General features: G+C 31.8%; 1 protein-coding gene across 2 annotated transcripts in view; it reads right to left on the bottom strand.

Annotated features, from left to right (window-relative positions):
• Positions 1-13,909, bottom strand: part of LOC140445498 (G-protein coupled receptor Mth2-like) — an 82,113-nt gene that overhangs the window by 8,419 nt on the left and 59,785 nt on the right. For both annotated transcript variants that reach the window (XM_072537549.1, XM_072537550.1), the window contains exon 4: positions 4,473-4,660. In XM_072537549.1, coding sequence (XP_072393650.1) covers positions 4,473-4,660 — 188 coding nt within the window. The remainder of the gene's footprint in view (positions 1-4,472; positions 4,661-13,909) is intronic.

Here is a 13,909-nt window from a genome sequence, read left to right as displayed (position 1 = left end):
CATACATCTAGCTGCTTTTTTCGTAGTCGTCCTCTTCTCTTCTTCTTTTCTCTCTTAGCACCGAGTCCTTTGCCCATCTTCCATCTACCATTCTAGCGGTCCCTTTGTACTGACACTCTGGCTAATTTCTGGTTTCCCGTGCAGTTCTCCGATCTCTCATTTGTTCGTCTTCTTCAAACGTCTTTATACTTTTTTACTCCCTTGAATATCTTTCTTAAAACACTCCGTTCTCAGATATTTTCTTGATTCTTCTTCATAACACACGTTTCGCTTTAGGACCGTGTGTTGGATCAATGTTCGCTATAATCTTAATTTTACCTCTCTGAAATGTAAAATGTAAAAATGTGCAAAAGAAAATGCAGTTATAGTTTTGGGTAATATAAACGTTAAGTTGAGAAAAGAGCCCATATTTGCAGAATCCTTCGATAAGCATAGCTTAGATGATATTACCAGCAATAACGGTATAAGAGTGGTACAGTTTTCAATGGCAAATAAACTCAGAGTAGTTAGTACGTGTTTCCCCTATAAAAATATTTATAAAGGAACTTGCATGATACCTGGAAATTGATCATTACCATGTAAGCGATGGACAACCTCCGTAAAAAGTGTTAGATCTTATAGAGGCGCAAATTGCGATTGGGATCATTTTTTGACATATTGAAGATAAAACAAAGAATATCAATGGTAAGAAAAGAGAAAGGTGACAAACACAGAAAATGGAACACATTTATGTTTAAAAATCATAAAAAGAAGAATCAGTTCCAGCAGAAAAAAGCTAATATTGAATGAAAAAGGAGAAGAAAAATAACATTGAAGACGAATGGAATATCATCCAAACGACAATTACCAATACAGCAAAGGAAACATACGGCTAAACCTTAAGCAAAATAAACGAGGAATGGTTTGACCAAGATTGTCAACAAGTAATAAAAAACAAAAATACAGCTAGGCAAAAATGTCTACAAAGGAATTGTCGATTGAATAGAAGAAACCAGAAGCGATATACTCAAGGATACAAAACAAGAACAATACTGTGTTAAATGTCGCCTAAAAGGTATTAACAGGTATTATATAGAGCCGACTTGAATTATTTTCGGAAAAAAAATTAGTGATAGAATAATTAGAAAAAATAAAACTATAGACCAAACAGATATTTTAAGAGGTATACATGAAAAATGTGCTGAACATACCTATTTACAACCTGTATATTTATTTCAAACGGGCATTTGATTGAATAGATAGACAAAACATGATCAAGCCTTATCAATAGCACTTTTTAATCTAACTTTGAAAGCTATTATCAGAAAACTAAATGTGAACGACTGGAAAACAAAATATATGAAGTGCACAAAATCGAATGGCCATGAGAATATACAGGTAGAAAACCATACCTACGAATATGTCTTTACTTTTCCCTACCTAGGCTCAATAATAAATGATAGCATTATCATAAAGTCAGTCAAGAAATACAAGCACTGATTCTTAGCAGTAATAAGTACGTTTACGCATACAAAGACTTATTGAAAAGTAAGTTACTGCGTCATGAGTCTAAGATTAGAATCTACAACAAAACAGTTATTAGACCACTGGTCACCTATGGATGTGAAACGTGGACTCTTTCAACCACTAGTAAAAATCAATTGAGAATATTTGAGCGCAAAATTTTAAGAAAGGTGTTTGGACCATTGTAGCGATGGTTCGTGGAGAATAAAAATGAACTATGAGCTGGATGAATTAATGCAGAGAGCAGATATCGTTAGCTTTGTAAAATTACAAAGACTAGTTAAGCAGGTCAAGACCCACAAAGGGTTGTTGGTATTAGAAGAAGAAAAAATTTTTGTAGAGCTCCGATTGTCTTCCTTCCTCTCGAAATCCACTTCTCAATTTCTTGATTTTCTTATCCTTTACTTATTAGGGTTATTCCTAGATACATAAACTCCGTCATCTTTTTGAAGCAATACGCTTTACTCTGCTTGTTTGTGGTAGTCTTCAGTTGTGTCTTTATATGTGGTCTGGCCCATTTTCATATACTTTGTTTTTTGCTTATTAATAATCTGTCCATACTGTTGAGCATTCGCTTCAAGGATACTTTCTATGTATCCTTGATGTATCTTTGATACTTTGTATGTATCCTTGTATAATTATTTCAATAGTAAGTTTGAGTGATTTTTTATAGATTCCGTATACTTGTTTTTTTTTGCCAGATTATCAGTTTACCAAACGGAAATATTTTCAAAGCTTAAATTTCAGGAGAATTATTTCGAAATTTTCAAAGCTCCAAAAGCCTTGATGGAAAAGTCTTTGTAAAATCAGTTTTAGCTGTTAACAACTATTTTATTTAGGTATGTAAAGTACCAAAAACAAAAAAATCAAAACTAGGGACTAAAAACCCTTGCAACTTTTAAAATTCTTTCGATACAAAACCTTATCAAAATCTAAACATCAATTTAGAATGTAGTCCGAAGATTAGAATTAAAAATATATTATTATATTAATAAAATAATTTCCCGAATTGTTTGTTAATATATAACCAAATTTAGCGGAAGGCAGATGCTTCATATATTCATTAGTGTTTTTCCATATTGTATTTATCAAAACAATGTAGGTGACCTATTTGTCGTTAATTTATGGAATAGGGATTTAACTAAGAAGAGTTGATCTTTTTAATTGGTTTTTGATTAGATTTTCCCGGTGAACAACCTTCAGGAACAACTGGGTTGTAATAAACAGATGTCATTTCGGGTAGGCGAAAAAAGATTACGTGTTTTGTACTCGGTAATCCGTCGATAACCCCGTTGTTTTTTTTGCAATATTGGTCACAGCCAAATAAGATTTATATCAAATCGTAAACAGTTTTGTGTACTATATATAATTTGAGAATATAAAAAATGTTATGTAATAAATGTATATATTTTGTCATAAATTTTTATGAAAATCATATAATTTTAGTACAGAAAAACTATATTTCAGTTTTTTTAAAGCATATTATGTATATAGTTCAAACTAATAGACAAAATGAATGATTTTGAGCATTATTGAGTGAATTTTTAACACCAGCATAGTACTCCAAGTGTTCTGCAACTCCAAACTGTTCAACATATTTTTCACTTTTAATTATTAAGCGTTTGGCCAACTTTCTTGATATTGTTGATAATTTTATTATTTATCATCACAATCTTCATTAACTTGGCATTCAGGACACCCCTGTTTCAATAAGGTTTTGTTAATATTTCTCAACCAGTTCAACATCCGACTCACCTTCGGTATGTACATTTGGATGAGGCTCTTACGTTTATGTGAAGAAACTTCTTGAGGCTTAATGTGTTTAAAAAATTACAGATCCTGTGTTTAAAACAGTAAAGTATTAAAATTGACGAAATTAAATAGTTAAAGGCCTCTATTTTATATGGATATAATTTTTATTTATTTTTTCGGAATAATTTTTTATCACATCTTCATTAAATATGAACTAATTTCGCTCTTTTTTTCTTTTCAATCTAGGGTAGTATAAAATTTTGTGATCATTTGCAATATTTTTTTTTGACTGCGATTTACACTTTAGTAACTATTAATATTTCTTTTTAAATTACTCTTAATCATCTTTATTTTACATATTATAGATATTTTTTTATATTAAATAGTAAATATTCGTATTAAATTTATTTTGTAAGATGTATTCAGTGCATGCAATATTAAATATTTTTGAATTAAAGACCGACTTGAGAACATGTTTTCATTCGTCTTTGTCTTAAACAATAGCTTTAAAGCCTCCTGCTTTATAATCGCTCCTTCAGAGTCGAGATCGTCCACGTGGTCTTCTTCCATTTGGTGCTTCTTCCCATACTAGCCTTAGTATTGTTTCGTCAGAATGTCTTCTGAGGCGTCCTATACACTGGTGTGTGGAGTCTTCTGGATTTTATATCCATTTTTACGTTAGCGTCTGGATATAGTTCTTCGAGCCCTTTGTTAGTTTTTATCCTACATTGTTCAGCTGCTCCATCGATCATAGGTTCCGTCTTCGTTTGTCTTTGTTATTGTACACAAATATATTGGCATGTCTTGTAATTTGTATCCTGTTGTTTATTTCTTGTGATCCGTAGATCACAAGAAATGGACATAGAACATTGGATATAGAACTAAATTGCTTGGATATAGAAATAAATTTTCATCGGCATACTGCTGTATAATTTAATACTTTCAAGGATAGTTTCATTAATGTAAACCCAACCACTGTTTAGTTTTATGGTTATTTACGAATGTACAACAAAAGTTCATTGAAGATGGACTGACTAGTCCAAAAACGTCCTGAACTGAATCCATTTGGATTTTTTAATTTAATTCGAATTAAATATCACTTACAATATAAGTGGTTGACTTCGATGTTCGGGTTTTTGTAACTATATGGTATACAGTGAACTACTTTTTCAGTTAGGAAAAATAATATTATTTTTCAAGTTAATATTAGTACTTACTAACGTCGAAGAAACACTTGACATTTCCAATGTAAGGCTGAATGGCGAAAGGTAGAACCTTCCATTCGGAAAATAACAGCGTTATGAGAGTAAGTATTAGTGGGGTTCCCCATGCATAAATACTGTAGAATATAAATTTTCGCAATTCCGCTTCTCGATAATTGGTTCCTAAATATATTTTTGTGGTACTGAAAAATATAAAAAAAGGTTAAAAACAAAAATTAGTAAATATTTTGATTACTTACAAAAAGAAGTCACTTTTAAATATTATTTCATTTAAATATATTGAGATTTTACGATAATATTTATATCAAAGGTATATTAATTTAGCCCTGTGTCCTTATTTTAAAAGTTATAAAATATTTTCAGATCCGTCTAATTTTAAATATACATATGGGTTTTTATAACGAAAAGTATAACGAAAATTTGACCCCCCCCCCCAAAAAAATCAGAAACCAAGAGTTTATTCAAAATACAAAAAACACATCAATTTGTATTGGGAGAGGGACCAATTTTCATGCAAAATTCATGCGCTCAAGTGTGGTCAAGTGGCACATCTTTTGAAAGGTATTTTTTTTCTCTATTTTTTAGTCAATTTTTTATTTGCGAAATAACTTTACAGATAATTTCGGATTTATCTAATTTATTGGTTGAACATCAGTAATAACAAAAAACATAAAATTTCATCGAATTAACTAATTAAATGTTCAAAATGACCTCCTGTGACCACCACACAATAATACAGTACAAAGCCTCTTCGTTAATTTTCAAATACCTCCCGTGTCAACAAGCGGCATTCTGTCACAATTCTTTGTCGCACTCTGCAAGATCTGTATGCGGAGTGGCGTAAATTTTTGATTTTAGATATCTCCACAAAAAAAATCCAAAGTCGAAAGATCCGGTAACTCTATGGGACTCTATGGGACCCCTCTTGACAATCCAATGCCCTAGAAAACGTTGATTCAAAAGTTGTCTTACGCGTATATCATAATGTGGGGGTGCCCCGTCCTGTTGGAAAAGTCAGTTCATCCTAAAAAATTATTATCAGATTCCAATCTGTCAGTGATAAGCGGATTAAGCGTATCAATAACGTCTTCTAACAAATTTAAATAGGTTGTTCCGTAGAGATTTCCTTCAATTTATGAGATTTTATAATTCGACCAGATGCACGAGATAGTTGTCTGATAGACTGTCGATTATCCAATTGTAAATGTACCAAAACCGCCACTTCATATGCTTCATTTCGGACTCGTCGGTCTACTTCGTGCTTTGTGTTGTTAACGTCACTTATAGCTTCAAACTTATTAGTTAAATGTTTAACTTATTGTTGACTTACGTTTTTTCCTGGGTGGTTCGTATCAAAGATCTTTGCCGTAGCCTTATCACACTGGTTATTTCCATAGTATAGCTTAACTAATTTTCTTCTGCCTTCACTACAATATCCCATTTTTGTTAGTCTTTACAATAATATCTCTAATTAATGAGTCGTTGACAAATGTCAAATCAAAGATAATCTGGTAAACACTAAAGAAACTAATTAAGATTCACTATCTTTTAAAAAAAAATTCATATGAAAAAGTAATATTTTTACAAAAAGAAAAAAAATTATCTTCAACACAGTGACGTGTTGATATTCTTTTGCAGGTTGATTGAATTAATGTATTGGTGGTCACTAAGAAAATTTAATTGGTTGATTTGGTAAAATTTTATGTTTTTCTTGTTATTACTGATATTCAACCAATAAATTAGTTAAATCCGAAATTATCTTCAAAGTAATTCCATAAATTAAAAAAAAATAGAGTATCGTGTAGAGAAAAAAATACCTTTCAAATGATTTGCCACTCGGCCACACTTGTGATTAAAAAAAAACTGGGCGTTGATGCGGAATAGTAGGGGTTACATTTGAGGCCATAAATTTTGCATTAAAATCGTTCCCCTAACAATACAAATGTGTTTTTCTAAAGAGTTTTGTGGGGTCAACTTTTCGTTGGAACACACTGTATATTTAAATGTACAGGATTATTCATGCAAGTCTAGCATAGTCCATAATCTTTATTTTTAATGAAGGGTGTTATAGTATATTTTTATATTTTTCCTAACAACCTGATCTCAACGAAATATATATTATATACAGTCAAGTAACAATTCTTTAACACAGTAAAAGTTAGAAAAACATCATACCTAGGCCACATACTGAGAAATAATAAGTACCAATATGCCCAACTTATAGTGAAAGGAAAAATCGAGGGAAAGAGAGGCCTAGGAAGGAAAAGACTATCGTGGCTCAGAAACATCCGACAATGGACAGGGCTAAATTTTGAACAGCTAATAAGAACAGCTGAAGATAGAGAAGATTTTAAAATTGTAGTAGCCAACCTCCATTGAGGAGAGGGCACTTTAAGAAGAAGAACAATTCAGGGTAAAATTTTAAAATTTCACCAGACTTTTATTTAGTTGAAATGCAAAATAATAATGTTAATTATAAATATTGTGTTAATTAAACAAATAATCAAAAATTAATGTAATGATAAAGTTAAGAAAAGGGTAACTTTATGTCAAAAGCTATTATTCTTCTTTCGGTACCTATCCGTTTTGGATATTGGCAGTCATAATTGTCACTCGTACCTTATGCACCGTTACTCGAAACAGTCGAATAGTTGTCATAGAAAACTATGCGAGTAAATTTTTAAGCCAAGAGAGGCGTCTGCGTCAAGAACCTTCTTTTCCTTTAAAGTACTTCATTCTCTGTATCTAATAGTATTTATTACTTCAGGTTGTGTATTTATTCTACGACATACTTCCCAATTCGAAATTTGGTCCACCCAATATATGTCAGGGTCCATGCTTCTGCTCCGTATATAAATATGGGAAATACATGGCATCGAACTAACCTTATTTTGTCATCGGGAAAATTTCTACCTTTATGAGGGTATTTCTGACTTTTAGTCAAAGCTATTACTCTTCACACTCTATTTGTAATGTTCACCTTTCAAATATCTTTATGTGATGTTAGTTTTACGTAAAATTTTTATCAGTTTTACGTAAAATCATCTAGTCATAAGCAAAGAAGTGTCACTCTTTATTCTTGTATGTCCAACCTATCATTTACAAAACATTTGATAGATTCTTCTAAAAATTTTGTCAATTTGGGTCAAAATGGTAATTTGCAGTCAAAATTTTTTACTAAGGTTTTAAACTAGGAGGGATTAGTTTGATGCTAATAAATGAAAATATACTTAGTGTAAGTTACTATATATACAGCCAAGTCTGCAACATTACGTCTATTTCAACTATTAATATTAAGTTGTAGGAATTTTTATACTGAATTTTTACGAAAACGATTATGTCAAAATATTATCAAGTTCAGTGAATCGACTATATTTCTATTTTTATGGTGTTTTCTTATTTTCATAGTAGAAAAAGAAGTCGAAAGGCAGAAAATGTAACAAATATAATGAAACTCTGCGTTATCCTGGCAATAATCCTAGTTGTAACAATCACAAAACCGGAGCTCAAATATCCGAATAGCCGAGAACTTTTAGCAATCATAAAATGTTGAAAAATTTTCTATGTCAAGGTAACCAGTATCGTATTTTAGAACTAATCTTAATCTTAAATCTTAAATCTTAAATCTTAATTTTAAAATGGCAAGATGGAAGGACAAATGGGATTTGGTACAAAACAGTCATCGTGATTGGAGGAAATTCGGCACTGAACTAAAAAAAGAAAAGGATGGTGCATTTTATTTATATTACAACATTACGTTCAAGAAATATGTCAGATTCTTTAATACTTCGTGGTATCGCTTTATAAACTCCAATCTCTTTAAACTCTGTGCAACCTTGTTAAAAAAAAATTTAAAAAAAAGTGTCAGTACTTGGGAACTTTGATCAATGAAACCAATGATCATACTGCAGAAATAAACAGGCGAATAGAGATTGCAAGATCAGCATTTATACGAATGAAGCCACTCCTAACGTGCAAAAATCTAAATTTGGAGATCAGACTACGTACCATTCGCTGTTATATATTTTTAATATTATTATATGGAGCCGAGACTTGGACATTAAAAAAATGCAATTTAAAAAGAATCGAGGCTTTTGAACTTTGGTTATACCGCAGAGTAATAACAATATCATGGACTGATAGAATTACAAATAAAGAAGTACCGGAGACGGTTGGTAAAGAAACAGAACTAATCACCACTATACAAACCAGAAAACTGGAATACCTAGGCCACGTGATGGGCGGACCAAAATATGAAATTTTGAGACTCATAATACAGGGAAAGATTCAAAGAAGAAGATCTGTTGGCCGAAGGCAAAACTCATGTTTGAAGAATCTACGTGATTGGTATTAATGCAGATCGATTAATTTGTTTAGAGGAACAAGTTCAAAAATAAAACTAGCCATTATGATTGCCAACCTTGTTAATTTAATGTTGGTAAATATTTTTATATTAAATTAAATACCTATAAATACATGATTATAAATTATATCTATATAAATTTTGAAAATACGGACTATAAGCAGTCAACATTATAATAATTCTGGGTCATTATAATTCGGAAAAACGCGTCCCGACATCTCGGTGTCAGATTACAAATTAATTTTCGTCTGCTCATTCAAAATTAATTTAATTAGTGTTCTTATAAAAGCTGAGGATGTAATTAATAAACCATGACCTTGTATTGTGAATCGGTATATATACTGTAATTTAGGAGTTCAGAAGAATAATCTGTTTTTTAATTATTTCCGAAATTAGATATTTAAATAAGGGCATAAATTTCAGTGATTAGTTTCATTAAATCAAGAGTCTTTTATTCTTATATACTAGGGGCGGCCAAACTGCGGCTCGCGTGTCATATGCTGCTCTTTGAATGATTAGTAATTGTGGTTCTCGATAAATGTATCCCAGTTTCTTTTCATTTTTATGTTATATTATATTTTAAAAAATTATTCAATTTGAAGGTTCAAAATGTCGGATTTTGATCTATGTGAATGATACATATTTGTATATTATACAGGATGGTAGTAAATAAGTGCAACAAACTTCAGGGTTCTGCACCAAAAAAATTATGACAGTTTGTTATATAAACGTATGACCGCAAATGCTTTGTTTTCTAAATGCTTCGTTTTCCGAGATATGGGTTGTTGTAATTTTTCTTATAAACTGACGATTTATGTATAGCTCTGAAACTGTTTGAGATATGCAAATAAACCTTCCGTTGAAAAGAGAGGTTTAAGAGATAGTTATTAAACGTTTTTTGCCATACAATTAAACATTTTATATTTATCATTGGCGCGCATGCGGGTAATGGTCTCAATTTATTTAAAGAAAAAAATGATACGCCACTAAGATGGTTCCAATCAAAAACCATTTTTCAGTGAAAAGTTCTTTTACTGAAATTCCTTATGTCCTTTCTCGTTGAAAGCAACATTTGGTCAGATCCTTCTCTGATCAGACCATCGATCAGAAAAGATCCTTTAAAGTCAGTTCGGCTTTTCATCTAATAAATGTACCAGTGATGTTATGTTTTCTTTACTACATGAGGTCTATCAACCTCAGCAAGTAAGTATTCAAGTAAGAAACTAGCCTCAGCCTGCTATGTAATAAGATGTATTTCGAACGAAATCAATTTAGCATCTTCCAAAATAACATATTTTTCTTTGTTCGAGTCTCATCTTCGATATGGTCTTCCTTTTTGGGGTTCTAGTACCTACAGCTGCCCAATCTAATATTATTTTTAAATTACAACAAAGAGCATTACGGTATCTTTTTGGCCTCAGTGGAATAACACATTGAAGAAGCTATTTTAAAAACCACGGCATTTTAACTCTTCCCGCTTTATTTATTTTAGAAACGGTTTGCTTAATTCGTAAACAGTGACATGTTTTTCCAGAAAGACCTAATCATGACTACTCCACCTGAAATTCAACATTTGATGTGTATTTACCGATCCCGTTTACAGAGTTAGTAAAGAAACCTATAATATATTCGGCAAAAAAATTATACCACCATCTCCCTTTGCAACTTAAATCTGCAACTTCTTTCCTTTAAGTTCCGTAAAATGACAAAAGCCTATCTATCTGAAAGACCTTATTATTCAGTGCAAGAGTTTCTTAACGAATAACTAGGAACTAGGCAATTATAGTATGTTTATGTACAAGTAACTAAAGTATTTTTTTTTATATATTTGGGTATCACATGCAGTAACTTAAACTTATTAGTTTTATTATGCAATTTGCAAATCATTTAAATTTTGCAATGGAATGTGTATTTTGTTATCTTTTATTTTGTAATATTGATGATTTATGTAATTTCAGTAAATTTTAAAATCTATTTTTCTATTTTTAATAATTGTTTTTCTATTTGTAAGCTTTTTCCATTAAATTATACAATTTTCGGTGATAATAAAGCATATTTCTATTATTTGACTATAGTCAATTTTTACACCCTCAAGCAATGAAGCTAATAATGTGGCTGAATCCAGTTTTGTTATTTCATGGAATATTGCTCATGCGAAACGCCCGTACGGAAACAAAGCATTTATTAAAAAAAAACTTTAGAAGATGTACTTTCAGTTTTAGGTGCAAATAATACAGCATTGGCCAAAGTTTTTTCACAAATCCTCATCTCGAAATACACAGCCCAACGCACAACTGCAATTAATGCATCTCTTGATTTATATGTTTTCACTAAATATAATTTCTTTAAAAAATGCTTATATTACCTTTTTTGCATAATTCTTTAGTATATATTTAATTACGGCTCTCGAAAAATTTTGAAGTTTAAAAAAGAAATGAGCTTGGCCACCTTCTATATACAACAGATAAGCTAAGAGCTATTTGTCTTTTATGCACCTCCGAATTCTGTTTAAGAATATCTTTAATTTTTTATGGCATAGATCTAGAAAAACTGCGTTTTATGCTTTGTTACTATACACAGTCTCTTTAATAAGTTTATAAGGCCCACCCAATGTTCAAATGTCAAAAGTTTACATTGTCTTTCTGGATGGAGAGGATAAATTTATTACCAAACTTTCCACTTTTAAGAGAGGCGTAGTGAACACCTGATTGCTTCAAAATATTTATTAAGGGCCACTGAAGCAATAAAACAATTAAAATGTATTTTTCCTTCGATTTATTTATAGTGAACTTAAGGGCTGATTTAACATTGATAATTATCGCAATTCTGATAATAATAAAAAGAGTCATACAAATATCATTAGATTTACAGTCCTATGAGGCAGTAACAGAGATACATAGAATTGAGAGAAACAAACAGGTATACCTTTTAACACAAAACACCGGCTTTACAAGCGCATTTATCACTTACGCATCACGCACTTTTCGGGATCGACAACACACCCCAGCCCGTCTTTACTTGCCGAGAGGCAAACTCGCACTGTCCTGTCCTTGTCCTAAGTCTTATAAAGATGGGTACACATATGCGAGCCGAACTGTTCGCGAACTGCTCGTGAGCTGTTCGCGAACAGTTCGTTGAAAATATGTTTATGTTCGACTATCCAATACCCTAAGTATCTAATAACAAACCGAGAATTAATTTACTTCGTTATTCTAAATATTTCGGTATTTTTTTTACATTATCTGTTATGAATTTCCTTCGTTACTTTTGAATAAGCCGCGCTCGTTCAGCAATTTTGTTTAACCGAATTATCTCATCGCACACTTAGCAGAAACAATTTATAGTCTCGAACAACGTCCAAATTTAACTGCGAACAATCTTTGTGTTCGCATAGAATAACAGAACAACACAGTGTTGGTTGTTCTCTGGTGTTCGTCCCAAAAACCGACAGGCCGTGGTTCCTGACGAGCAACGAACGAACAGCTCGCAAGCGGTTCGTCCCGTCGTACAAATAAGGCGGGTATAAACATATGCGAGCAGAACTGTTCGCGAACCGTTTGTGAACGCTATATTCGTTAATTTGTACGACGGGACGAACCGCTTGCGAGCTGTTCGTTCGTTGCTCGTCAGGAACCACGGCCTGTCGGTTTTTGGGACGAACACAAAGAATGTTCGCAGTTAAATTTTGACGGTGTTCGAGACTATAAATTGTTTCTGCTAAGTGTGCGATGAGATCATTCGGTTAAACAAAATTGCTGAACGAGCGCGGCTTATTCAAAAGTAACGAGAGAAATTAATAACAGATAATGTAAACAAAATACCGAAATATTTAGAATAACGAAGTAAATTTATTCTCGGTTTGTTATTAGATACTTAGGGTATTAGATAGTCTGAACATAAACATATTTACAACGAACTGTTCGCGAACAGCTCACGAGCAGTTCGCGAACAGTTCGGCTCGCATATGTGTACCCACCTATAGACGAATATAGCGTTCACAAACGGTTCGCTAACAGTTCTGCTCGCATATGTGTACCCACCTTAACGCGGGGTGGAGAGAGGTTTTGAGGGAGAGCATCGCAAACACATTACCCCGAGAGGTGACGACTGAGCGCACAAGTTGATAAAATAACTAAATACCTAAATATGATTATAATATTATAAACAGGTTGTTTTTACAACACTTTTCTTTCAGTTTCTATTTAAATCCTATAAAAGACGACGGAGCTACTTATAGCTAGTTTTCTAACAATTCTTTGCATTTCTTCTATTACTTGATAAATTTTTCATATTTTACACTGTTTCTTGCAATTTCGTATATCTGTTGTGCCGTAAAAACTCTTCTGATCAATCTACTTTCCTTTATCCTGCTCATTGTTTTTTTTTTGAATAAATTTTATTATTGGTCTCAATTCTATCTGATTAGTTAGTTTCTTAATATTTTTATGAAGCTATTTTAATTGGGAATAAGCCACATTTTAAGTTTAAAATAAGTTTATTTGACGTTTCCATTTCCACTTCGGAAGCCGTTCTCAAAATACAAAACATAAAGGATTAATGATGGTTACAAAAATTTGCCTTAACTGTCATAAATATGATCGAATTCATATTATAGATTACTTTAAACATTTTTAACTTTTTATTTGCCTATGTAAATCTCTTATCCAAATATATTACGAATCAGCCCTGTACAGTAATTTATTAATTTAAGTGATTTACGTTACCGGACCCGCTAGTTTTACAAAACATCCTATTCCATATTTTTCTCTTATTTATCCGACGCGTTGGAAATAAATTTCCAGTTTATTACTCAAGTTTGGGTCGTCTCTAAATGTAAACAACATAACCTAGTTTTAGATAAAAGGATAAATGGGTCAAAAGAAGACCCACATTTTAGAAATAATATTTCCCACAAAGCCTTTGCACTGAATTCAATCTAAAAATATTTTTGAAATTTTATTTTCTGTGTTTCTTAATGCAGATTTTTATTTAATTTCACTATTTACTTTTATTCTGACTTTTTTATGTGAAAGCTTTTACATCAAATATGACGCCGCGAAATATCTTA

This window comes from Diabrotica undecimpunctata, chromosome 7 (assembly GCF_040954645.1).
Source record: "Diabrotica undecimpunctata isolate CICGRU chromosome 7, icDiaUnde3, whole genome shotgun sequence".
NCBI classification, from domain to species: Eukaryota; Metazoa; Arthropoda; class Insecta; order Coleoptera; family Chrysomelidae; genus Diabrotica; species Diabrotica undecimpunctata.
Note: the sequence above shows the minus strand (reverse complement) of the source record. Positions and strands in the feature narration are given on the sequence as shown.